The 27,393-nt window shown below is 39.6% G+C and overlaps 1 protein-coding gene across 8 annotated transcripts in view; it reads right to left on the reverse strand.

The window, feature by feature from the left end:
* Positions 1–27,393, reverse strand: part of EBF1 (EBF transcription factor 1) — a 377,261-nt gene that overhangs the window by 15,257 nt on the left and 334,611 nt on the right. For all 8 annotated transcript variants that reach the window (XM_081851539.1, XM_081851535.1, XM_081851538.1 and 5 more), the window contains exons 11-14: positions 26,880–26,968; positions 7,266–7,331; positions 4,989–5,166; positions 2,860–3,039 (exon numbers count right to left, since the gene is read on the reverse strand). In XM_081851539.1, coding sequence (XP_081707665.1) covers positions 2,860–3,039; positions 4,989–5,166; positions 7,266–7,331; positions 26,880–26,968 — 513 coding nt within the window. The remainder of the gene's footprint in view (positions 1–2,859; positions 3,040–4,988; positions 5,167–7,265; positions 7,332–26,879; positions 26,969–27,393) is intronic.

The following is a 27,393-nucleotide window of genomic DNA, read 5'->3' on the forward strand; positions in this document are numbered from 1 at the left end:
AGCTTGTAGGATAGTACATGTTTGAAATTTCTAGATGGAAACAAACAATGGTTTCATGTGAAAGCCTAACATGCTTCTTGCCTTGCTTATCCCCTGCTCTTGCTGCTGCTGAACCACCAGGAAATAATCCAGCCTGGTTTGTCATGAAGACCATGCCTAGCTCATGGTTTGTTTCTCTCCTAGCAAACCATGAGCAGTAGCCAAAGTTTGTTCCTGGATCACTCCTAGTGGTTTGTTTGGGGAAAGCAAACCAAGAGCACGTTTTCAGATGTCACAGCAAGCCCAATTCAGGAGCACTGGGAATCAAGGAGCGCAGCAAGAACTTTTTTAGTGGTATGTACCATTAAACCATAGTTTGTTTTTTTAATGTGATGTGTGACCTGGGCCAAATCAACTACTTTGGTTTTGAGAATCGCCTTCTTTTTCAACCTTGTTGGCATTAAAGGTAATTAATATATTTGGTGGTTGTGGTTGTTGGTTTAGAGCAGCTTTCCTTACTTAAAGATAATGCCAAGTTGCTCCAGAAATTTGGGTTCTGGTACTATGAGAAAAGTGAAGAACCTGGTTAGCTGGACAAATTACTCATCCCCCACCCCATCTTATTTAGAAGCTGTTTATGTTTAATTGTGGTTTATGAATAATTAAATGGCAGGGGAATGAAAATTTAAATCAGCTGAACTTGAGATTATTATTTTATTTGCATTTCTGAAGATAAAAATCACCCTCTCAGAATCTCGGTGCAGGAAACTGATATCATATTTGTGAACACTGAGGAAATCAATTAATGGAAATTAAACGTTCAAAGTTTCACAGTCTGACAGATACAATCTTGGTCTGGAGTCACTCAGTTCCTGCAAGCACTTGTTAAGGCGCAGCAATCAAAGCACCTAAATTGAATTGCTACTATACAGCAATTAGTTTATTGATTTAATTAAGGATGCCACCTTTCTAATTCTCAGGTCATGATTGAAACATTTTCCAATTGAACATATTTGCCATTAATGGGACAGCAAGATCAACCAAGAAAAACCGCTCAAAGATAATAATAGTAATAATAATGGTGGTGGTGAAATGAAAAGTAATATAAAGACATTATTCAATAGAAAGAAACACTTCAGAAGACAAATCAGTCCGTGATTATGAAATAGTGTATCACAGAAATCACTTTCATGTAACAAAGAATAGGGGTTAAAAATTCTATCCCATTAATTCAGTGTAATAGTTCAGAGAGTTTAATTATCATCCATTGTTATTATACTGCTATCAGAATTAAATAGTAATTCCTGGTGGAGAATTTTAAGCTCTGACATGACAACCATGTAGATCTCTCTTTTTCTTTTTTACTTTAAAGACCCTTAAGCAGTGTTCGAAACTCCCATTGTTCTAGGCGCATTTTGCAAGAGGGAATTTCCTTAGGGCGAGCAGTTTCTGAGCTCTGGGTGCAGTACTTTGCCTAAGATTTCAGTTTAAAATTCCTGAGTGGAAGGAAAGGAGGGCCTTTTTCTGCCTTCCCACTTCCAGCTACATTCTGAAGACTGGAGAAGAGACCCTCTTAAGAATATTAGGGAGGTGGGCAGGGGAAGGGCTAGACCATGTGAAAAATGAAGATAATATTTTAGCTGCAGTTCATTCGCTTTCAGCTTTGTGTGCTTGTTATTAAAAAAGCACGCCTATACATTCCACTGTTGCGCCAATACCCTAGGTTTAAGGTGCCATTTAGCTCCTAGCTTTCATATCTCAGTTTCTAACACTGCCCTTAAGGGAAAGATCCTTTTTTAAAGTATTGGGGCAAAACTACCTATTGCGTCAGGCATGTGGTAGCAGCCACATCAGGGGCTTTGTTAAATGTAATAGTAGGTGTGGGTGGAGGTGGTGGGTCACATTTTCATTGGAATCACAAGTGTCTGCTCCTAGGGCAATTCCAATGAACCTCCCCCCTCACAAACACACTTTGCACAGCACTTCTCAAATACCCAACTATCACAGCTTGGGAAGTGCCTTGCACAGTGCTTCCCAGGTGCCTGGCGGCCAGCTTCTGATGTGTTAGCACTGTTCGTGATAAGCAGGTGAGGACCTAATCAACCCTTGGATGGGAGCTTCTTAGGAGCCCCAAAACTATGCCTGAGTTTTTCAAGCAGCAATTAGAATAAAACCAAAAATCATAAGTACAAAGTCTATCCAGGAAATGGAAAGCAATGATCCAGATTAATGACACTTTACTGCATCAAATACGTAACCCAATGCAGCTGCTTCCACTTGTAAATAAATAACAAAAATGACAAGCGTGAAACAAACTTTAAAGGTCTGCAATGAACTTCAAGGGTCTTATAGCGCAACCTATGCGCATCTTCTCAGAAGTAAGCTTCACTGTATCAGTGGGGCTTACTCTCTCTGCCTCAGGTTGCTGCCTTACAGTTCAAATCAAAGCATGTGTCCTTTGACTCACTGAATTTGAGTTTTTCCTGTAAATTAGTAGTTAATCATTTCTTCCCTTCATTTCTTTGTGAGCTGCTCCAAGAACTCTTGCTATGGGGTGACTGTATGACTGCAGTTAATATATCCAATGGGAATTAAGTGAGATGCACCCTAATAAGTGCATTTAGGATTTGGGCAACAGGGATGTTACAAAAGGCATGGCCATTTATCAGCAGCAACTGCTCAACTGGAGTGAACAGGGCACCGTCCCACCACCTCCAATCTGCCATCAGCAAGCCTCCACATGCCTGCCTGCCTTTCTTGCAACCAGTTCAGGAAGTGGCTCCACCTGGCATTTTTCTCCCTGAATCCCACCCTGCAAGTTTCTATGGGCACCAACCACCACAGGAAAACAATCAGCATAAATCGTGCAGAAATACGTACTGGCATAGGGAGAGTTGGCAGCAGACCCATTCAGGAAGGTTGGAGATCCACCTAAATTGGACATTCCAGCATTTCCGTAGCCATTCATGCTTGTCGTGACGGAATTGTAGTTTGTCTGCTGAGGGGTAGTGCTTGGCACGTAACCATGAGGTGACACACTGCTTGAGTTGCGAGTAAAACCTTTTTTTTTTTTTGTGGAAAGTCGAAAAAGAGAAAGACACAACAGCTGTTTTTCAAGAGAGACTTTCGGAACATACCACAAAAATGCATTTCTGAGTAAAGAGAGGGGGTTGCTTTAGAAAGTTCAATCTGCAAATCATTTATGAAGTGTTGAGAACTTTTAAATAAGTGTGAGTGTTATGGGTCGCAGAAGATGTTGCAAATAGCTGAAAGATATGGCAAAGAGACAACTTACTGGCCTGAGGGATTCTATCATGGCATTCTCTATATGGTTCTGAGCCACACTCTTAACAGCCTGTTAACAATTTCTAATCAGTTCTTAGGAAAAGAAGCGCATTGCCCCATATGAACCGACCTGAAACCTGTGGTCATCATCTGAGGCACTTCTTCATGTGCCTCGTCTGGAGGGCAGCAACACAAGAGTTGGCCTTTTCTGTGGTGGCTCCCTGCTTGTGGAATCCTCTCCCTAGGGAGGCTTGCCTGGCACCTTCAGTACATATTATTAGGTGCCAGGCAAAGCCCTTCTTCTTCCATGCCTGTGGGTAATTAAACAATCTATGGCCTTTTAAATGTCGGGGTGGTGGTGGTATTGCTTTTGTTTGTTATTAAGGCATGTATTTTTGAATTTTTATATTGTAAACTACCCTGTGATCGTCAGGTGGAGGGCAGTATAGAAATTTTAACAGCAGCAGCTGTAATCCTGATGGTAGGAAGGTTGGCGGTCTGATCGCCAACAAAATGGGTGGCAGTAGCCAGTGGGAAGCGCCCAAACAGGGCATTTTGGGGTGGAATGCTGGGGGCTTTGGCTCATAGGCCCAATCCCTGAACCCCTGAGCTGCAGCAGGCTGGAGCTGGTGCAGCACCCTCCCTAAAAAACCCTCCACCTTCCACCCTTGTTGGCAGGGCTTCAGATGTGGCAGTGTACCTGCCATTCCACACCAACCCAGCCTCTATAGTTAGGATTGTTCTGCCAAGGAAAAGTGCTCGGTCCTTGCTTGTTAAAAACAGAACGTGATTAAACAAGGTCTAGAATGTCAGTTTTTAGGAATTAATTTTGGTTGCATCACTACTGATACTTCCATGGAGATAACAATATGTCCTTGGTTATATAGCTTTTGGACGTTCTAGGTGCACTTTGCGACAGGGAATTTCATTAGCGTGAGCAGTTTCTGAGCTCTGGGCGCAGTACTGCACCTAAGATTTCAGATTAAAACTGCAGAGTGGAAGGAAAGGAGGACCTTTCTGCCTCCCCACTTCCAGTTACTCTCTGAAGTCTGGCGAAAAGACCCCTCTTAAGAATATTAGGAGGGTGGGCAAGGGAAGGACTAGACCATGTGAAAAATGAACATAATATTTTAGCTGCAGTTCATTCATTTTCAACTTTGTGTGCTTGTTATTAAAAAAAGCATGCCTATACATTCCATTGTTGCCCCCATAACCTAGGTTTAATGCGCTCCTAGCTTTCATATCTCAGTTTCTAACACTGGGTATGAGCCAGAATGTTTATGTTAAGGTAAACTCATGCTATAAGTACTTTGGTGCAGAATGTTCAGCCTTAGTACTGAGTGCTTAACTCAAATACTTTCATTTTTTTTATTCACTGACCATGACTCCGTTAAATATGTAAATTATCAAGTGCCCTCCATGACAATGAAACAGCACTGCATTTTATCTCACTAGGCAAACAGATTATATGTTATGCAGGCCATGAACTGTTCTGTGTACTATTCTAATGCAATTTCCCCCACCTTCTACCCTCCAGGGGACAACTCTCATCCGTCCCAGCTAACATGGATGTTGGCATGCTCAGAGAAATTAATGTGCATGGTGCCTTTTACTTAACCATATAGAGGCTCTTTGGTAAGCTCTTTGCTTTCCAATTTGTTTAAAAAAAATCCACCCAATTTTGCCTGAAGATTAAAAAAAAAAAAGTTTCTTCTTCATCTTACCCTGATTAGTGGCCTGTGATGCTTCTGAGACATTGACTGCTAACTGACCACTAAAGGAGTTCACGCCCATCATTCCTGCGTGGACCGAAGTGTTGGCGAGCGCTGGGAGTTGGTTGTGATTGCGAGGGACGCTGTAGAGAGCTTCTGCAATATCAGCTGCTCTTTTCAGGATTATTTCCTGGGGGAAAGCGTCGAGAGATGTAACAAAGTAATTAAGAGGCAATTCACTGAGCAGTTAAGGAGCCTACACCGATGCAAGATTCAGCATATCGTCCCTCAGAACAGTGGGACAAGATTGGATTGACTTGAGGGCTGAACAAGTCATAGGTCAAACTCTAATCCAGTTGGATAAAGTGATGATATGGCTGATAGTGAATTTGTGGCCTTCATTTGAAGATCCCACCCAGGCTTAATTAGTTGTACAAACAATCCTTTCTAACTTTGGGTCTGTCTCAGTGAAATGGGAATAATGATTTACCAAACGAGACTGCTTCAAGACTGAAGATGGATATGGCAATAGTGTTACCTATAGGTCTATAGTGGTAGAGCACATCCTTTGCATGCAAAAGATTCCAGGTTCAATGCCTGGCATCTTCAGGTAAGGATGAGTGAGAGAGGCCCCCTTATGAAATCCCAGATAGCAGTTGCTACTCAGAGTAGACAAAACTGAGCAAGGTGGACCAATAGTATGATTCAGAGTAAGGAAGCTTTTATGTACTTACTAACCACAATAAGTAACCTCTAGAAACACAAATCTATGTTTGGTCATAATTCTCCCTTATCTGACATTAATACTTTAAATAGAATTTATTAACTACTTACACTTCACAAGTATTATATATATTTTTGAGATGGTATTTTACCTTGCCAAGGGAAAATGTATGCTTTTCAATCCAGCCCTGATTTTTAATGCAAAAATATATAGGTTATAGAAAGCAAAAAACAAGTTCTAAGTGGGCTTCTCCTAGACTAGTCAGTTGTAGGTAAGGAATCTGATGTCACTGATTCGGATTTATATGAGAATCAGCATATCTTCTGGGCCAATTCACATGTTATTTTACAAGAAGTACTTTCATATTCCTCCACACACAAAAGGGTCATCTGAGTGTACAAGCAGTGACCATTTTGCACGCGGCCAATTGAAGTATGATGGCCGACATGCAACCCCCGGTCAAACAGGGAATTGCCTGTATTATGAGAGACACACGTAAAATGACCTATTCAATGTCAGTATTTCGTACAAAAATCTGAATTCCCCTGTTGAGAAGGGTAATGCAGCCACTAGTTTTTGCTTGAACAGACACCTCCTCCGTTTAGCAAAGAAGCAAGCTGTCCTTATATACTAAATACTAGATTTCTATATCATGTTGCAAACTGAGCACCATTTCCTGTACTGATATGCAGACACCTATCTTACTTGTAAGGTGGTGGATTAAAATCATGCCACCCCACACTGTGTGCCTAAAAAGCAAGTCAATGCAAAGCCCTGGCTGTGACAGAGGAAAAGTAGCTTCCTGGTTTTGAAGGCTTCCTATGCTAGGAAGGATCATTTTCCTCTTTCTGTCCCTTAATGATCACCCCTTATTTGTTGTCTACATGGGCAGGTCCACTTCTGCACAGTGCAGCAAATCACTTCTGAACATAACTGCATCTCAAAGTTCCAAACAGCAAGACCTTGAAATGCAAAGAGAGCATTTTAGCATCTGTCTTCAATCCATGGAGTTTGCCCAAAGGTATCTGTGAAAATGGGATGTCATCCTCTGAGAATTATTTTAGACTTTGCTGAGGTAAGGTCTTGAAAAGAGCTCTGGAAACCATAATCCCATTTACCTGTGAGTAAGCCCAATAAAAGACCATGGTAATTATTTCCAAAAAGAAGTGTATAATATTGCCCCATAAGTTTCATTTACTTATTTTTATTACACACATCATGTGAACTGCTTGGCATAGGTGATATACCATCTCAAAACATATAATATTTGGAAAGCGTAAGTTTTTAAATTATATTTAAAGTCTACAGATCTAAAAGGTATAAATCACTACCTAACATAGATTTGTGTTTCTGAAGGTGACGTGCATGCAGTTTTTAATGTTTGTAAAAACAAAAGGAAAGGAAGGAAAATAAATAAACACCAACAAAACAAGCTCATTTGATTCCCTCATTTATTTTCCTTTGTCTAATTTTTTTATGTACAAGTATGACTGAGTAGGCTACCCCTAAAGCATAGGTACCAACATGCCAAATATAAAGAGCTATTAAATGAGGACTGCATTTACCTGGTTGTTATGTGGCATACCATAGAGTGCTTCCACCAGATCGGCTGCCCTCTTGAGTATTACTTCCTGTCAGGAGAAGGGGGGAGAAGAGACACGCTTGTAAGAGTACAATAAACTGTATGTAGAAATAGCATTTCCCAGCATTCTCTTAGCTCTCAGCTTTGACTTGAGTATACAAGAGTCTTTAAAAGCGACTATTGTTAGTGAGCTCAGAATGTTGTTAAATCACAAGTTCATCCAGTTCATGCACAAAAGCTTAATAAAGTTTAAAGGTGAAACTTGTTTGTGCTGCAAAATAAAAATTGTCAGTCGATTGTCTGCTGTCTGCACTGTGAGTCCACTGGTGGGTTTATTGCAGGATGACCTATAGTAATTTGTTAGATTGCTGAAATCAATGTCGTTCAGAGCATGTTATGAATCCTTCTAATCTGTTTATTTGGTTCTTAATTTATATTACAGAAAGATTGACCTTATCAGATCAGCTACATAGCTGTGGAATGTGTTGATCTGATAACAATGTAATATCCAACTTCTTTGGGTCATATTCCTTTGTCATGGGCAGATGCCACAACCAGGTATTCAAACTAGCTGCAGCACCATGGGAGGAGCGGGAGGGCTTTGAAGCCAAACAGCAATGCTGCAAACATGTAAGAATGTTCTTCATAGAAGTGACATTAAGAACAAATAAGGAGATGTGGCTAGATTTGGGGCATAATCCTTTAATTTTCATTGTAACTTCATCTTTCTATATTATATATCCATGCTTTTAAAACTACACCTGCATACCACAATGCTCTTTTTTTTAGAATGAAAAAAATGTGGAGGGCAAAAGTGGAAACAATAAAATACATTTGCAAACTACAGAGCATAAAATATCTTTCTACATTGCCCTCTAATGCACAGCAGGTTTCTACTGGCTCAATAAAAAAACTGATCAGGGAACTTTTTTTTATATACGATTCGATTTCTCTATATATTACAGTATAAAAGAACAGCAAAGCTGAAGCCATATATATTTCTGCGGGTGTCTTAAAAAACTAGATGCAACATTTTCCTACTGACTTTTGAGTAAAGTTGAAAAGTTTAACTGAGAATGTTTTATACACTAGGTAGAATTTCCAACCAAAAGAAGCAGTAATGCTCAATTTTCATATACTATAGTCTCTGATCAGAAAATAGAGATATAATTGCATTCATTTTGCTGTCACCATAACCTCTTCAAAATCCTTGAACAACTCTTCAGATGACAAGCTTTTAGATGCATATTAGCATTTTTTCAATTTAAAATTCTCTACAATATACGATAAAATAGTTGTCATACTGCAGTAGCTACTTATGACATACATGATGCCCTAAATTTAAAAATGAGATGAGAGTGTGTTTGTGCATTTTGCACCCCCAGTAAACATTTATCGTTCCTTAAAACCATTGCACAGCTTCTCCTTCAGAATGCACTTTTCAATTATTTTTTCACACATGCAGCCAGGTGCATTATATAATTGATGGCTTCTGAATCAATACATTTGAAACTATTTCTGAAGAGATCACTGGCTACAGGCTTTGTCCTTTTCTGTGCTGCTTGACCAAAGCACTAAATAATTTAAAAGGCTATGAAGGGAATGCACACGATACCCATATGGAATCAGGCCATGCTGTTTTAGCTGAGCCACTTAGATTGTCAGTAAGCCTTGCCTGCCTTGTAAAAGATTAAAACTCTAGAGTAGAGGGAAGAGCTGCTTGTCAGATTTGACTCCCTCACCACCACCCAGTTTCCAGTAAACTAAAACATCTTGTTCAGGCACCACAACTTCAAAAAAAATAAAATTGTTCTGGTGAAATCAAAGTCAGCAATGTTAGGCTTGAACAACAGTTTTGGTAATATTACTTTAACATGTACTTGCAAACTCATTTTTAACCATTGTCATTGAAGTAATTATCCCTTCTCTGTTAGTATCAATTCTGAAACAAAAGATCATTTTGCTTCGAGTCTGAGCAATCATACAGGCTGCAGTTCATTTTCTATTTAATATTGGAGCAGTTAAATTCACGTGAGTAGAACTCTTCATGGGAAAGTTGCTTGTAGACCACTGCTTTAATATAATTATGCAGAAATCTTAAGCTCTCACTCTTAAGGAATAAATAAGTAACTTATAGTAAACGACAGTGCAAATAAAAAAAATAAAAATAGCCATGGTTTTCCATGTAGTTTATTACTGGAGTACATTCAGTAAGTGCTGTTATAATTTAGAGCTATTCGGTGTTTGTGATTTCTTTCTTTTGAAACAAGCAATTGCCTATACAAGGGTTTTGCTTTTTTTTTTTTTTTTGCTTTCTTAAACAATATTTCTACATAATAAAACCTTTTTCGTGGCTGACACTTTTAGGTTAGGAATGCAGATGTTGCACAAAAACTCCTTTGTCAGATAATTCTAAGCTTTTACTCTAAAGAGGATCATAGCATCTATATTCAGATTAGTCTTTAATAAAACACACAATAATAATCATTTTTTTTAAAAAAAAAAAATCAGTTCCCATTCAGCTACCATAGCTAATAGTCATTGCTTCAAATGAAAAGCAGCCCCTAAAAGTCTTCTATAAGTTACTGCAACAGACCTTGCAAGGTGCTTGAATTGCGGTAACCAGAAAATTGTTCTCACCTCCATGTCATTACGCTCCCAGTGAACCAGCCCCCGAGCGTGTTTGTGTTCGGGATCTAATATATTGCCTTTCAATCAGAGCTGAGAGCCACTGAACACATAGACAGAACATGACGAGCAGGTCAGGAAAGCAATAAAGATTTTACAGAGCTGTCCAAGGTGCTAAATTTACTCAATAATGGGTTTGGCACCATAGTGTTAACCTCTCATTTACTACCAGTTTGAGAGACTAAATTGAAGTAGCTGACTTCATTTACCTTGAAATGTATATTTTATGACATTATGTAAGTAGATTGAAAGGGCACTGCAGCTTTAACAATTTAAGGGCTAAAGCATGTTTAAGATGAAGCCTGGCTATTTATTGTATATTGCACTTAAAGTCTATGGAATATTAAAATGCACTGATTAAATTTGTAAATGGTATTATAAGAAAGATAGCTAATATAAAAAGATCTATGCCTTTGAAAATCGAAGCAATCTTGCGCCACTGAAAGTGTGCACAGACAGAGAGGCAAAGTTACATAGAAAACATTTTTTCAAACCCATAACCCTTTTCCTTAAACATACATTGGTGCAATTCAACTAAATTAATAATATGCTGTTTAATACTATAGTCTTGGATGAAAAAATCAAGACAGTAAAGTGCATTAAAAATGTTAAGAAAGTATATTTCATTTTCAAAAGCCATTCAACCATTTTTTTCACTGAAAAATCCTATGACACAGGATGTGATTCTGAGTGATGGTTTTCCATTTCTCTCCTAGCCAAGTCCACAGGACTAAGGAACCTGTCTATGTCCTTTTTCATTTAGTACTTCTGGGTTTAAAATTATCTATGCTATAATTCTTTACATACTTATCAGGGGATAGGTTCTAATGAACACAGCATAACTGACATTTGAATGGCCATGTATAGGGTTATGCTGTTTGTCTTAATGACAAATAATTAAGACTGGAATTATGTAACAGTTTTTTAAAGAAATGTGATACAGGCATCATCCCGTAGTGTCTACACTCATTTCTTTTGTCTCAGATTTCGCGAAATGTTGAAGTGCTAGGAAAAAACCCTGTAAAATCTGGACAGAGATGAAAGTGGGATAAATGTGCCACTTCAATGGTTTGCAAAATCTGTTTGAGCAGATGGTCAGGAGACTCAAGAATGTAAGCCATGTTGTTCTCACTTTATGATGGTGGGCTATCAGGGTTTTCCCCCTGCACTTGGGGGGAAAGAAGGTGGGTTAGCTCTGTGGGGTGCGGTTCCATTAGAAGACTTTCTCTGAAGTAGCCCCACATCAATGGACTGACCTTCCCTCTTAGGTGTGTCTCATCTCAACATTTTTTTTCCCTTTTTGTTGGAAGATGAAGACACACCTCTTTGTCCAGGTTTGGGGAAAGGGGTGAGGTACACTGAGTATGGTTTGTTTTTGCCACTGCTTAGTGATCTTATTGTTCTCTGATTTTATTGTGAATTATATTGTTGTTGCTGCATTTTGCTTGTTTTATATTGTTAATTTTGGTTCTAATGTATTTGCTGCCCAGGGACCTTTGTGCGAAGGGCAGATTATAATGTTCCTGATAAATAAATGAATGAATGAATAAAACTATTAGCCCTCCTCAGAGAGTAAGAGGACCACAGGTCACGGGCAGTGCTGGAGCTGCTTTCATGTTATTACCTGCAGGGGCCACATTTCTCAGTAAACTCAACCAGCAACAAGGAAAATTCCACAGAAAGGAAAAGGCTTTTGGCATGGAGTTTATTTACTGAGATTGTTCATAAATTGGTTATAGGCCCAAGCTGTCAGTTAATGCACCATAGTTCCCCAGCACAAGCAAGGGTAGAAACACAATGTTGAGAACAAGAAGAGGAACGATATGTGGCTGAGGATTTGCTCTTGGTACTGGGTATTTATTTCTGTGTTCAGCGTGCCCTCTTTGAAAGAATATTGAAGAGACTCTAGATTGCTATATTTATAGTAGCACTGTTGTGTTTATAAATGTTTGGATTACAGGTTATTAAATTTTTTTTATTTCTGGTATTCCTTCCTTTCACCAAGGAGTGATCAGAGACATTTGTAACCCACCCAAACAGACACACTTACAGAAAAATAATGCAACTTGAAGGGGCTGAGGTGCCCTCACCATCATGGCAAACCCAAAGTAGTAACCTTCCTTTTTGTGTTGTTCCCTCCGGGTGTTGCCTCCCATTTGGATCTGTCCACAATGCCTCAGCAGGGCTAACTTTGTAGCTCTCTGGTCAGGTGCTAACTATCAGCTACAGCTACTTCCACCCAATTCCTTCATAGTTCTGTCCCAACACCATCAAGGGCTGGTCGGGATACTGAGGAGACTTTAGAGTTAAATTCGTAGAACCCGCCCCCCACCTACCTAAGGGTTTCTATAGCAATAGCCAAAGTGTATTTGTTTGGCTTTTGATGTGGATTGCACCACAGAGGAATCCATTAAAGCATGAAACTTGCTTTAAAATGAATTATAATCTCCTATATAAGTGCCCAGTGCTTTGTTGGCTGAGCCATTTCCCTGAGAATGAAAACCATTTGCCATATATGGTTCACTGGGGTCAAGCTTCATCATGATAACTATATTTTGTGCTCCTTCTTGGGAAGAAATGCTACAATATTCTCATTGATCTCTGGTTTCATATGTTAAAATGGGTAGAAAGTAATTGTGCATGTGGACCCTGAATTTACCTGATGCCAAGAAATTTCAAGGAATTAGTTACAGGTAGCATGTTTTTTCTTCCTTTTCATGAAAGAGCTGTCCACTATATATAAAGCTTATCACTCACCTAAAGCACTAGTATACTTATAGAGATTCTCTAGCAAATCATGAGGTATTTATAATGAGTTGTCTAGATATCATATCATCTTCTAATGCTCTATTAGCTCAGCACTGTGACAAAGATAAGAAATTGAGAGAAATCATTCATCTTGTAGAAGAGCTTAATGAAGATGATGTCATTCAAAGTTTTCATGCTTCCATCTTTAGCTGATGGACTCTGACTCCTAGTTTCTTGTTTCATGGGTAAGGCAAACAAATGCCCAGTTATATTCTAAATATAGCCTCTGGAGGGTGGTTTCTTTCTTTTTTTGGCAGAGGAGAGAGCTTTGGAAATTTTAATTTAAAAGCATAATAATACTTAGACTGCCAACCCACACACATTTATTTGTAAATCAGTTTCATAGAACTCATTAGTGGGATTAACACAAGTAAAAAGATGGCAAGGATTAGGCTGCAAAATTTTAACTCCTTTTACATATTAAGACATGAATATGTTTGTTCCACGTCAGTGTTTTTCATTGTTAGGGTTGGGTAAGCATTGTTTTTCAGGAAACGTTCAAAATCAATATACCAACTCAAATTAACTTTTGAAATATTTTAAAATAGACTTTAAAATTATATCCTTTGAAGAAAGGGCATGGGCTCACCCACTATATTCATAAAGGAATGGACACTTCTTCTTCCATGACAGGAAATGAGGGAATCACCAGCATTACCCTCTCACTGTTCCCCTCCTTTGAAGTAAATGATGGTCTTGGATGCTGGTGCCCATGGAAGAACAATTCACATGCACAGTCTGAAATATTTGCATAATATGATGAAAAACTCATATAGTGGTGACTGGCCTAATAGGAAGCAGCACTGCAGGCCTAACTCAAGGTTTCTCAAACTCAGGTTTCCAGTTGTTTTTGGACTACAACTCCCATCATCCCTAGCTAACAGAACCAGAAGTCAGGGATGGTGGGAATTGTAGTCCAAAAACAGCTGGAGACCCAAGTTTGGGAAACCTTGGCCTAACTACTTGTTATGGTAATATGATTAGCAAACAAGCAGAAGGTTTTTTTAAAAAAATTAAAATGCAGGGTTGCGGAAATGTGCCATTTGAGGAAGAAAATGTTGAGTCAGCAGTAGTGAAATGCAACATGAAAGAATGAACAAATATTTCCATCATGAGGGAAGCAAAAACCCAACAAACAGTAAAATGTGACAAAAACATATTCATGACCCATAACTGAATATGAGGGGACAGAATTAAAAAAAAAAAACAAAAAACAAGATAATATTCCCTAGTTGCTAAACAGTGAAGCGCCTGATATCACATTGCCATTGTTTATTTGTTTAAAACAATTCTATATTGATCGTCATTAAAAATTCCAGGGTGGGGCAGAACAATGGTAATACAGTTCTGAAAAAATCAATATATTAAAAACAATAAAAAATATCAACAGTAACCCAGATAGCTACTTAGGTCTTTAGCAAGCACTCAAAAAACATGAACGTTCATGCTTTGCCATAAAGCTGGGCACCACAAAAGGGAAAAATTGTCACCCCATGTTGTCTCAATATGAATTTCAGACTGGATATAATCTTGGATATTAACTATTGCCCCATAGATTGACCATTGGATTTATTTATTTATTAGATCTGGCTGCTAAGGTAGTTTGGGTAAAAGGACAGAATGCTGACACATTCGGATTTGGGATAATTATCTAGAATGATTTACTGGGAGCCAAAGTCCATTCAGCAAACTGAATTCTGAGTTTGCTAGGTACTTAAGCTTCCTTCTTCTTCCTATTATGTAGCATCTTCTTCCATGTTATTTACAAACAGACTTTTTTTCTGGAAGCAAATAACATTGAAATGAGCACTAAATTTGCACTACATTCTGCAGTATTTCCAGAAGTGGCAATAATGTCATGTCAAAGCTTAAAGATTAAGTGGAAATTAAAAGTCAGGGAAACATCAGGAAAATGAAATAAATGGCCGCGTGAATGTTCCCATCTGGGCATCAGTATCTGATCCCACAGCTGAGTAAGCTAGCCTGTTGCCAAGTGAAGGCAAAATAATAATATTAAGCTAGCTTGGTTTTTCCCCCCTTTCACCCATCAAGTATAAAGATGTATTCTAGTATGCAAGACTCACTTAACGAAGGAGGACTAAGGTCTCTCCAAGCTGTAATGGTCTCCACAGCCTTCATCCAAACTGAAGATCACAGCCTATGCCTAAGGCACTAACAAAAACACTCAGGCATGACCTTGCCACCTGCTCCACATTGAACCAAGCTTATAAATAAAATATAGTAAGCATATATGAGACAGCAAAATCTTTGAAGGGTAAATGCATGCAGGCATCAAGCCATGAATATATTGTGAATCAATGAGAAAGATCTCTCTTGATCACAAAGGTGATAATGCTATAGCAGAGGAGAGAAAAATCTCATGCACATAGTTTTATGCTGTAAATGCTGAACAGTAATAGGATTTAAGTCCATTGCGTCTTCCAAAACGTTTTGCTTTGGCAAAGGCAGTCTTTGAAGCATAAGAAAAGGGGCCAGGAGCAAGCAGCTCTTCCCCATGCATCATTTATACTTTCAGCAAGATGGCAATCAGTGCTGGGGAATCAGAGCTGTTCCAGTAGGTAAGGATGTCTGGCCTAGTCTCAGCATCCCTGACAATTGCAGTGTATTGGAGATGCCCTTACATTGCAGTTTTTCTCTGTGGACTCCCTCTCTCACACTATCTGCATCAAGGTTGGGGGTGGATCAGGCCAGCAGTCCCTGATTTTGGAGCAAGAGTACCTTGCATGACAAACAGGAGGGTTAGATAGGTATATACATATAGTCCCTTTTGCTGCCTTGGACACTCAAGTTGCAGGAAGGATGGGAGGAAGACTTCACTGCCTACAGGTGGTGCTTGAATTTAGCTGGGCTGAATACAAATAGTTCTAAATCAACTTATTTGAACAGGGCTGTCTAATATTTACCAGCTCTTTCTGCATTAACTCATAAAACCCTTTTGGGTTAAAAACTATAATAAGAATAGAATGCAGATTAAACAGTTTTTTAAAAAAACCAATCAAGAATATCTTCTGAGATATAAATCTCAGATAAGAAAAGAGACTTGTTAGATTCTGCAAAATGGCTGGTTTTTAATGGGACGAATGAAAGTGGCAAGGTAAAAAGGCTGTGATAGGATGACCTCTGGTGATATTTGGCTACATCTTGTCCAGACTGAATGAAGCAAAGACTGAAATAATGTTGGGAGGTTTTCATATTAGAGTGTTAAAAAAACCTGCTATGTCATAACCCCTACAAATGAGTACATTCGCTTACATTTTATCATAGGCATAATTTTTAAAAAAGTCTCTAGGAAGGGGCATTCTCATTACAATAAAGGACCACTTTAGACCCAATTGAAATGAAAAGAAAGAGCACAGCTTACATCTAGATACCAAGTGGTAATTTCTAGGGAAACATAAAATGCCAAATGTGTAACAATTATGTTTTATAACTCTGTGTTCAAAGGACTTAATAGTATTTTATTGCACAGAGAGGCTTCAGTTCAAGCAGACCTATTTTACTGGAGTGCTCCCTGCCTTATGTTGTTAAAGCACTTAATCAACTTTCTTTCTTATTATCAGCAGGAGAACGACAAGATTAATTTTTGAACAATCTAAGTGGCCCTGAAAATCTGGCAGTAACTAATTTCACGAAGCAGATGTCTAAGCCAAACCGATAAACAACATTTCCTCAAAAATATCGGGGGCATAAGGTACTTGATATTAGCCCCTCCAGCATTCTGATAACTATCACTACATTTAATATTATTGTTCTGCCTGGCCTCAGTGATGACAGATACAACCATTCTTCCTAAGCATATATTAATAACATTTAGGGGTAGGGGAGGGAAATGTGGAGGGCCTGGATTGTTTATTTTATCCTCAACACTGGTCACAAAAACACTGACAATATTTTCATTGCTCCTTGCTCTTCATTTTTAAATGAATAAATAAAAACAAACAGCTGGATGGAAATTTGATCAGCTACCAGGCACAGTTTAAGATTCCCTGGGCAATATACAAGACCGTCAGGGTGGAAAATCAAAACCGTGACATACTGAAATGTGTTTCTTTAAGCAAACAAAAACAAATTGCATTGCACACTCATATTGTATGAGCCAGATCTATCCCATACAAGTGTATCACCTACAGTATCTTAATCCATCAGCTACAAATCATGAATATGGTTACCGCCTAGGCAAAGGCAGAGTGCATAGATCTTTGTTCTAAAAGGCAGTCTTGAGTTTTCTTGCAGAGGTACTCAGAGGATGTTACTGTCTAAACGATTTATATCATTGTAAGCAAAATGATTGACTTTTAAAACAGAAAAAAGAGTGGGGGGAGCTGGTTATTGCCTTAATGAAAAAAAAATCAATGGAAGTAAAATGAAGACATGACATTTTGTCTGAGTTGCCGTTAATACTACTGAAGAGCTATGGATATTAGAAGGTCAACAAATAAATTAGTCCAAGTGGTAAGAAATGAATGATTTGAGTTCAAATCATATTGAGTGCAAATTATTCACTGCCTATTTTTACCAGGTAATTCACCAGGTAATTTTTACCCATGGTGCCTCAATTACTGTTCCATAAGCAGTAGCACTGTTCCATAAGCAGTAGCACTGTTCCATAAGCAGTAGGGACGCGGGTAGCACTGCGGGTTAAACCACAGAGCCTAGGACTTGCTGATCAGAAGGTTGGTGGTTCGAATCCCCGTGACGGGGTGAGCTCCCGTTGCTTGGTCCCTGCTCCTGCCAACCTAGCAGTTAAAAAGCATGTCAAAGTGCAAGTAGATAAATAGGTACCGCTCCGGCGGGAAGGTAAACGGCATTTCCATGCACTGCTCTGGTTCTCCAGAAGTGGCTTTGTCATGCTGGCCACATGACCTGGAAGCTGTATGCCAGCTCCCTCGGCCAATAAAGTGAGATGAGCGCCGCAACCCCAGAGTCGGTCATGACTGGACCTAATGGTCAGGGGTGCCTTTACCTTAAGCAGTAGAACAGTTTTAAGAGCTGCAAGTTCCACCGAGCAACCTCCAAGTAGCTGGGCTGGGATAGCTGACTTTATAGCGATGGATCACAAAGTGTGGCCCTCCATAGGAACCCTTACGAAAGAAACAGGCCTGCATTCATTTGACCAAACTGGTTCAGCTTTCATGTGTCAGACATTAAAAACAGACCCTGTGTTTCTTAGGAAGGAATTAGGACCATTGCCATATACTCTTTCCTCCATGTTATTATGACATCAAAATGGTAAGCATGAAGATCTCTTTATGCCCAGCTTAGTGAACTGTGCAATAGCTGTGTTTCATTTGGGAAAGCAACATACAGTATCTCTTGGGATTTCAGGCTTAAGCAGGCAACAATGAAGCTATATGTGGCTATTCTAAAGCGCCAACATTAAGGGATTTCAAAACATCAATCTCACTCAACAAATGACAAGATGGAGCCTGTAGAAACCCTTTAGGTTTGGGTATACTTGTCTCAAGAAACCTCTGTTGACATTGACAATTCCAGAATAACTAATTAATAGACACTAGAAGAATGCAGTAGTTTTGAGAAAAGGATGCTAGTTCAGGGACAGTGACAGGATGTCACTAAAGCACAGGTTGGGATCCTCTAGCTCACAAGCCAAATTTGCCCCGTTAGGCATCTCCATTTGGCCCACCAGGTCATTTCAGCCAAGCTGTGACCACCTGCCCTGCATTTGATGTTGTATATGGTGCCAGGTGTGGGGCCAGTAAGGATGGGGTTTGGCTATAAGGAGCAGCACTTCCGAAACACCTGACAACCAGCTGGTTGTCAGGCATTTGCACTTCACCAATGTGAGGCACAGGGCATCATTATTACATCAGATGATTGAGCAGTGGGTGATCCCATCCACCTTTATGGGTGGGGGAAGGTAAAGATGTGACCTGCTGGGCCAAAACAGTTCCCCAGCCCTGCCCTAAAGGGTGACTTCTAAGAATGAAGGATACCAGTAGCTAAAACATTTGAAACAATCATATCTGGTTTACCGAGGCTTGAATCGATTATTAGAGATGGGAAAAATTGACCAATCTCAATTTGAATTGGGCTAGGTCTTTCCCAACTTTTTGATAGAATTCTTGGGGAATGCTTTCTTTCCCATCCTTACATCTTATGTCACCTAAACTAATCTTATACATTGACCCTTATACATAAAAGACTCAAGATGCAAGTCCCTGGATAATATGTCAAAATGAATATTAGCCACCTTTGCATATTGCTTATGAGAAAGATAATAAATGATTGGTGTGAACTACTACTACTACTACTACTACTACTACTACTACTACTACTAATATATTATTTATACCCCCCCCCCCATCTGGCTGGGTTTCCCCAGCCACTCTGGGCGGCTTGCAACAAAACACTAAAATACAATAACCTATTAAACAGTAAAAGCTTCCCTAAACAGGGATGCCTTCAGATGTCTTCTAAAAGTTTGGTAGTTATTTTTCTCTTTGACATCTGGTGGGAGGGCGTTCCACAGGGAGAGCGCCACTACCAAGAAGGCCCTCTGCCTGGTTCCCTGTACTTGGCTTCTCACAGCAAAGGAACCGCCAGAAGGCCCTCGGCGCTGGACCTCAGTGTCCGGGCAGAACTAGCTTGGGATCTATGAGCTCCCTCACCTCAGTAACCCTTTCCCAAAAATAACCCTTTTCATTGGTTTTCTACTGGTTCATATGATTTTTGTGCACCCACTGACAGTGCTGAGTGAATGTGCATCATCAAATCAACTTCTAGGAACTGTAGTTTGGTTTCACCAGCCTTTATCCATTGTACAGCATCTGTTATAGTGAAAAACCATCTAGGAATTTACACCCCCTTCCCACAAACCAACCAGTAATGAGAGAGGGTTTTAGATCTAGATGGGGAAGGGGACAAGAAACAAGAGGATCATCTGACCTAAACAGAGATGATATGAAACAAAAGGCTGCTTGGTTGGGTTATCCAGTCAATGAAAGTCAAGTCTCACTAAAAGTAATGCTTTGTAAGTGCATGTCTGTGCATGAACCTACAAGGTAGTTGACTTTGGGCGTATGGTGTATTCTAAGTATACCCAGAATCTTATTTGGCATTCTGAGCTGGGGAAGATCTTTGCAGAGAAATGGCACTCTGTTTGTAATACAGCCAAGCATTAGGGACCGAACCAATTCATATTCCAAACCAGGTAATTACAATATTCAGAAATATCACTATAAACAAACTGGTGCTCAGTTGCTGAAATATGCGTCTGAGTGAAAATACTATTTGCCGAACACACATGAGAAGGGAAAACTTTCTCCTACATACACCAACACAGTCAACTGGACTTGGTGTATCACAGTACAAGATGAAGTTATTACTTCAGACAGAAGTTTCAAGGAGGTGCCATTTTCCTACCTCCCACCTTCTGTGTGTCGTGAAAAAAGACATTTTTTGTGACTTTCAGTCAAGATCTGAAAAACAAAAGGTGTACGTGTCATTTAGACTTTTTTTGCTTTGGGTGCAAATGTCTAAGGCCAATGTCTGCACATACAACACAGGCTGCCCTTTTGTCAATAGCAGTCAGTGGGGTGGCATGGGCAGGGCAGAGATGCTCACCTGGCTTCCCAATGCGGCACATCACTGCCAATCAAGGAAGGGGTCAGAGTGTAGTAATTGCTCCTAAACCTGAAACACAGCTATGCCCTCTTCTGATCTAGACTGGATTGGCTTGGAAGCATGAGAAGCGGGAAGGAGGGAGTTGGCTATTCTCACTACAGCTATTCTCACTACAGCAAAGGTATTATTTGCCACCCAAAAGAAGCTGCTATTTGTGCTCATACCCATGCCACAAATCCAGTCTGGATGTGGAGGGGAGCATATAGTTGCTGTTTAATATATTGTGTAGTTTGACCCAGATATCAGGGGGAATGCTCAATGAAGGTAACAGTTCATCCACATGAATGTGGGGTGTTTTTTTGGGGGGGGGTGTACCAAGAGCAGTTTTAGGAGGAAAATTTAATCAGGAAGGGAAAGGTTTAAATCATGATATCTACCTGCATAAATCCAGATTCTACAACTATGCACTTAAAGTTATCGTGCAGTTAGAGCCTTTGAGCTACCATAATAGTTTCTTTAAACTGAATAGTCAATTAATAAGTTCAAGGCAATCCTAAATTGGACTTGGCTGATGTGTCACTAATCCCAAGGGGATTTAAATAATTTTTAAAAAGAAGCATATCAGGTACTTTTTGGCACACTCACACTAGCCTAACAGGATTTGGATTAATGCACCACAAGCGAGAATCATTGAAAATTGAATTGATTCAGGGGAAAAAATTGTTCCTCTACAACAATGCAGAACTGTGAAAGTCAACCATAAGAAACAGAGAGCATGCCTAATGGTGTAAAGCAGGGATCACTCCTTATTATTAGCCATGGAGACAGAGGCTGATGAAAACTGGAGTCCAACAATACACGGAGGGCTAGAGGCTCCACATCCCTATTCTAATGAAACCCAACAACTGGCTTATCTCAGAAGTCTTCTGAAACACCGTGTAACCCTTTCTGACCATCACTTTCCACAACAAGAAATGTCATTCTAACCTATTATTTCACCCAATGTTAGTCACAAATTGTGTATCAAAAGAGCTGTATCTCATGAAAAGCTTTTAGACCCCACACCTGAAATAGCAAAAGAGTGAAGCAGTCACTAATAAACTTCACTTGTTAAAGGGAAGGCTAAAACAACACAAAAATAAATAAAGACATTTACATATAATGCACTCGAACAACATTTCCTTCTCTACAATGTGACAAGCAGTTCACAAGAACCAATATACTTGGATGTCCCAGCATCTGAAACAATTTTTCAAGTATATCCAACTAGGTGCCAACCTGTAACATCCCTTGCATTGAGCTGGAAACTAGAGATTTCATTTACTCTTTCCTACTGCTACTCAGCTGGTGCTCCTTATTGATATTTGCAGAGGACTAAAACGACAAATGCAGTATCTAAATTGCCTTATTCCCCACACATGGAAATTCCAAAACAATATTAATGTAATTAGAATAGATTGTGCAGCCTGCAGTGACTCTTGCTTGCATTTGTCACTCTGCTTCATCTGTGATAAATCACTAAGAGTGCACTGTATCCGAGGAGGGAACTTTCAGTCTCATTTCGCCAATGAACAACAGAGTGCCGCCACGTGACTGGAGTCTGAATTTCAGTTCTAGCTGGCGCACAGTTGAGTCGAATAGCATTTGGCACAATGCAGAGTAGAAGCGAGTCACTAAATGGCTGATTTACTAAATTATTATTGGATGAGCCTTTGCAGTTCCAACGGAAAGTGCGTCTCTTCATGGTGTGTTCAAATTGTTCTGTGTTTAAATATTCAGCATGAGGCTAATGTGAACTGATGAAGTGTAACTACAAACATTCACTTTCAATATAGGCAGAGAGACAGAGATGCAACATATCATGTGGCCTGCAGAGGTGAAAATGATTTATATTTAAGGATGCTGCTGCTTGCTTCTAGTACTTTAAGGTGCTCTTAATTAGCCTGGTGTTGGAATGAGCAAATTTAGGACACAGGGAAGGACACACATACACATGAGAGAGAGAGAGAGAGAGAGAGAGAGATTCAACTAGGCTTCTTTAAAGCTACAGAATTCCAATAAGATCTGCTTCAAAGTCCATTTTTAGCCAAAGATTTTCTGCTTGAATTTTTCTCATGCAAAAAAAAAAAAAAAAAAAAGACTCTCCTTCCAAGAAAATCCAAAGGTGCAGTCAACAAACATGTTTGAAATATAACTCGGGTTTGTAATTATATGACTTATGCAAGGGGGGAGAGATAATTTCTTTACTGCCACCTGCTGGAGCTGGCAATAACCCTTTGTCACACTAAAAGAACAAGCATCCTCACTTTAGAGGACAGATACAGCAAACATTTAAAATACTGTGATCCGAGATACTTACAGTAGATTAGAATTTTTTATTGGTACTGTGTTGCCATAACAACATAAATGCAGCAGATGACTTAAGCTAAGCTTGCAAAGCAAAAGGCTGCTCATCTGGCAGTTAAAATGAATACAGTTCACTTCACAAGTTCCCCATATGGACCCTTAGTGTATGGTAATGAGGATACCATATGGTGAGAAAAGAAATGCAGAGAGAACAATTGTGCTCCACTGGATGGGTGAACTGGGTAGGAAGTTATGAGAAAACACAGGAGAGAGATTTGTCTGTGTGCTCTCTAGCTCAAGGGTTCTTTCAGAAGGGGATTCCTCTAGTCTTCCCTTAATCCACTTCTTAATGCGTACATGTACGGATGTGACAAAGAAGCATATTGAACATTTTGCGACATCATTCATCATAAACTGTCAGCAGTGTTTACAAATCAGCCCCGGATGATCTTATACATCAGTAATTCTTAAAAGGTAACCGTGATAAGGTTTAAGACAAAGTGCAGGGAAATTTAAGCATTCCTGACAAGCAGAAACATTAGTGGTAATCATTTTAGAAATGCTTGCATCTTTTCTGCATGCATGTTTGGCTGTAAATAATGCTGGAATGTATAACAGCTCTTCAAAAGGTAGGTGGGAAAGCGAAACAAATAATATTTCTCTCTCTCTCTCTCTCCCTCTCCAAAAGATAAAACAAGTAATTGATTAGAATCACAAAGAAGAATTTGTCACAAACACAACCACATCCGCACCGTACAGAATGTAGGACTAACCAGATCCTCAACCTGGTAAGACAGCTTGCTTAAGGCTGCAAAGTCAATTTTGTACTACACATGCTTCATAAAAGATGAATATAAATGCATTAGTTAGACACGGTGAGCTAAATTAGAAGGTCAGGCAGGGCTGGAAGGCCTGAAAAATCACACAACCAATGACTGTAATTACTCTTTTTTTAAGTCTATTAAGTGGAGTTGTTCTATCAAGGCTCAGGGGTATAAGACATGAAGTACAAGATAAAGTAATGTGTATTTATTACTCCCACAGGATCAATTTACTAGATATTTTCAGCTCCACGGAGCAAAATACACAAATGCAGCATTTGTTGCTTTCTTCAAAACTGTGGCATATACTTTTTGCCCCAAAGCACTGCTGCTCCTAGAATAAAAAAAACGGTTATAGGGGTAGGGGATTTTCATTTGTTCCACCATTTCACTGTGTACATGTGTGTATTGGCATATATAAGGATTTTAAAATCAATGTAGCCAGTTCAGTCAAGGGGAAGGGCCATGTGAAAGGTCCTAGGTTGAATCCCCAGCATCAGGAATAAGGAAACTGTAGCCATTCAGATGCTGTTGGGTTACAACTTCCAGCATGCCAGATTATTGGCTATGCCTGTTGGGACTAATGGGTGTTTCAATCCACCAGCATCTGTAGACCACAGGTTCCCTGGCCCAAATCTCCAAGTATGGCTAGGAAATCCTGCTTGAGACCCTGGAGAGTTCCTGGCATTAAGGGTAGGCAATACTGTGACATTGGCTAGATGGACTTGGGATAAGGCACCTTCCTATGCTTCAATATTTGGCCAAATTGCTTAAGTGACATGGTCTAAACATACAGGCTGGTTTAAACATTACACCACTCTTTCGTATGTCGGTGCTCAAGCTGGCTGTAAAGTTCAGCTTTATCCCTTGGAGTGTTTCTGTGTCCTTGTAGGTGGCTTGTGCTGCTATGGAGATCGTGCCAGCGACTGGGCCAAGCCACTGGGATAAGCATTAAGAAAACATTACAGCCAACTGGATGGGGCACTAGAATCATGTTTCCGTTGCTTCAACTAGGCTGACAAAGCACACGCAAAAAAATGAAAAGAGTCTTCCACCTTCAGGAAAACATTGCAAAGGCACAGATTAATATAGCAAAAGGATCCATGTCATTCTTCCTATTCTTTATATATTAAAGTTTTGCCATGGATTCTAAATTACACCATCTGCTCTAATCGTTTGCTGAGTAAACACTGACCCACTTAGAAAATGCACTGGAATGTATACATATTTCTGCTGACCTTCAGAAAGAAAAGAGCTGCTTCCCAGCAATTTGTATATGACTCTGCCCTTCAGCTGTCGGAGTGTCACTGTTTTGGAGTAATCCCCGATTTTGAACTTTATACACTACCAAAACTAACCACTGATGACTGCCCGGTCTCAGTGTGTTGACAACTGCAGCCACCCAAGAGAATACAGTTGACATTTAGGAATTTCTTCCCATACCCTTGCCAATTAGTGAATCATCAAATTTTGTATTTGAGTATATGTTGTTCCTCCTTTACATCACTGTGGAAGTTAAATTGAGAAAGGAAGATGTTTCAAAGGCCATATTAGGGGTTTGAAAGAAAACAAGTAGGAACAAGGGTGAAACTAGGTAAGAATCCACTCATTCTGAGTAACTGCATTTGTGGGGTTTTAAACTAAATTTTAGGTGTAGTTCCTCATCTTGGCCCCATGCTGTGGTCCTGATCCAGACCAGATCTTCTTAAAATTTTAGTCACTAGAAAGACATATGACCACACACACACTCCAGCTTCTAGGGAGAATTAAACTGATTCCTCCTACTGACAGTCAGCTATTTTAAATGGCAATCTTCTAATGTCAGCCAACTATTTTTATTTAATGGCAACCTAAAATATCAATACTGTGTCAACGTTGAATCTTTTTAGAAATCAACCATTCTCTAAAGCTTAGACCATATTACCTGTAATGAAGTGACCAAAACTCTAACAAAAAACTATACGATTTAACAGCCATGCTTTCTCCTAGAATTCAGGCTTACTCACAACATCTGCTATCTTTATTCCGCAGCCAACAAATGAGAGGGATTCAGCCATTAGTGTCAAAAGTGCAGAAGGAGATAGGTGCCCACCTGTGCTGCATTCTATAAATGAGTCTTGAACTTCAAATCCAACTTCAAATTCTTAATGTGTGCTAATTGTAGGCATACAAACAGAAGGGCAGGTTTATTTGCTCATGGATTTCTTTAAACCATGGAGCCACTGTCAACTATAACCCCATTCAGGTTTCATGGGAAATGCTGCAAAACATCGTTTCACTTTATTTAGCCACAAGAAAATATTATACTAAGGCACAATGAACTTAGACCCTCGGTGTACTGGTCTATGCTTTTGTCATTTCCATGTTTATTGAAGGGATTTAAGTATCTTTTGGCGTTTGGTGAGTTTTTTTGTTTTGTTTTTTGCCAAAGCAGTTGTCACAATCTAGATTCTTGGTATTCAGATGTTCTGCGTAATCAAATGCCACATTGTGTTTACCTTGTGATCCTAAAACTACACATATGCCACCCCCTGTATACAACTGCATAGATGTGTAGGCAACATTTCATGGGTGAGGTGGCCTTAGCCGCTGAGTACACTAAAGCTTGAAAATTACAGACACTGCTAGGAAGCTGGTCAAGAGCCCTAAACTGCACTCAGAGGCATATCTCAAAAGCAATCATTGTAGGGAAAAACAAATGAACAGCCCATTACCCCTTCAATAAGTCCTTTGGAATTTACAACAAATAGCTGGACATGTTTGAAGCAGGCCAATTTTTTAATTTTTTTTTAAAGCTGATGAATTAGTGGAAATTAAATAGTCAATATTAAGATTGAGGACAGACAGTTTATTTCTCAAAGGATGCAATGGAGGTATGTTTGTTGCGCCTCTGGGTTGTATTTCTGAGGTAGCAGTGCATATGCAGAATGATGGCCTGTCATCTGGGATGAGGAATGCATGAAGTCACCACACTCCTGTTCTCATGTGCTTACCAGCGGTTCTGTACAGAGCCTAGGCATGTAGAAGCATGCAGGTTCTCCTGGTGTGCTATTTACCTTGCAGAATTGCAGTATATAGATTGGATGTACACATACAGCTTGTCTATACATATACAGCTTGTATGTGGCGCAGGCCCTGTGAACTGGGTCCTGGTCCCTGAATGGAGACTGAAGGGGGGCAGCTGGCGTAATCCAACTTCCCCTCTCCATACATTGATCCTACATGACAATGATCTGGACCAAAGTCTCTTCTGAAAAAAAATCAAAATGCTGTTACCGACTTAGGCGTTGAAAGACACAAACACACAGTCACAATCACTTTGGGCTGACCTTTGGCAAGCGTTCAGGGTCACCGGGGTGCCTTGGGATGACTTTCTGTAACCTTTGGAAACCATAGTCAATGGTGGGTTCATTCAGAGCTGAAACAACAAACATAATAATTATATAATAAGCAGTAGGACAAGGTGCAACATCGAATAGTGTATTAAATTGCAATGTGTGTGTATGGGGGGGGGGCAATCTGGAAACTATCACAGCAAACTCTCCCTTTGCTCCTTTCCATTCAAATCAGCAATGACTGTGAAGCTGTGGTTCAAACACTGTTTGAGGTGAGATGTGAGGCTTTGGTTTAGTATCTGTGAAAAGGTGGCAGCAAGTTTTGCTCTCTATAAACAGCTTTTGAGCAAGAAACAATTATAATCTGAGATACAATTCATTTGTTAAATGCTTTGTACCCTGCTTTTCAAGTTTTCCATTATTATGTTGTTAGATGGAATCCTTTTTGATTGTGGATTTTAAAAAAAGCAGAAGGAAAAGTCTGTTGTGCTTCCAGACAAACAAAATT

Source organism: Podarcis erhardii (genome assembly GCF_964252035.2).
Source record: "Podarcis erhardii genome assembly, chromosome: 2".
Taxonomy (NCBI): Eukaryota; Metazoa; Chordata; class Lepidosauria; order Squamata; family Lacertidae; genus Podarcis; species Podarcis erhardii.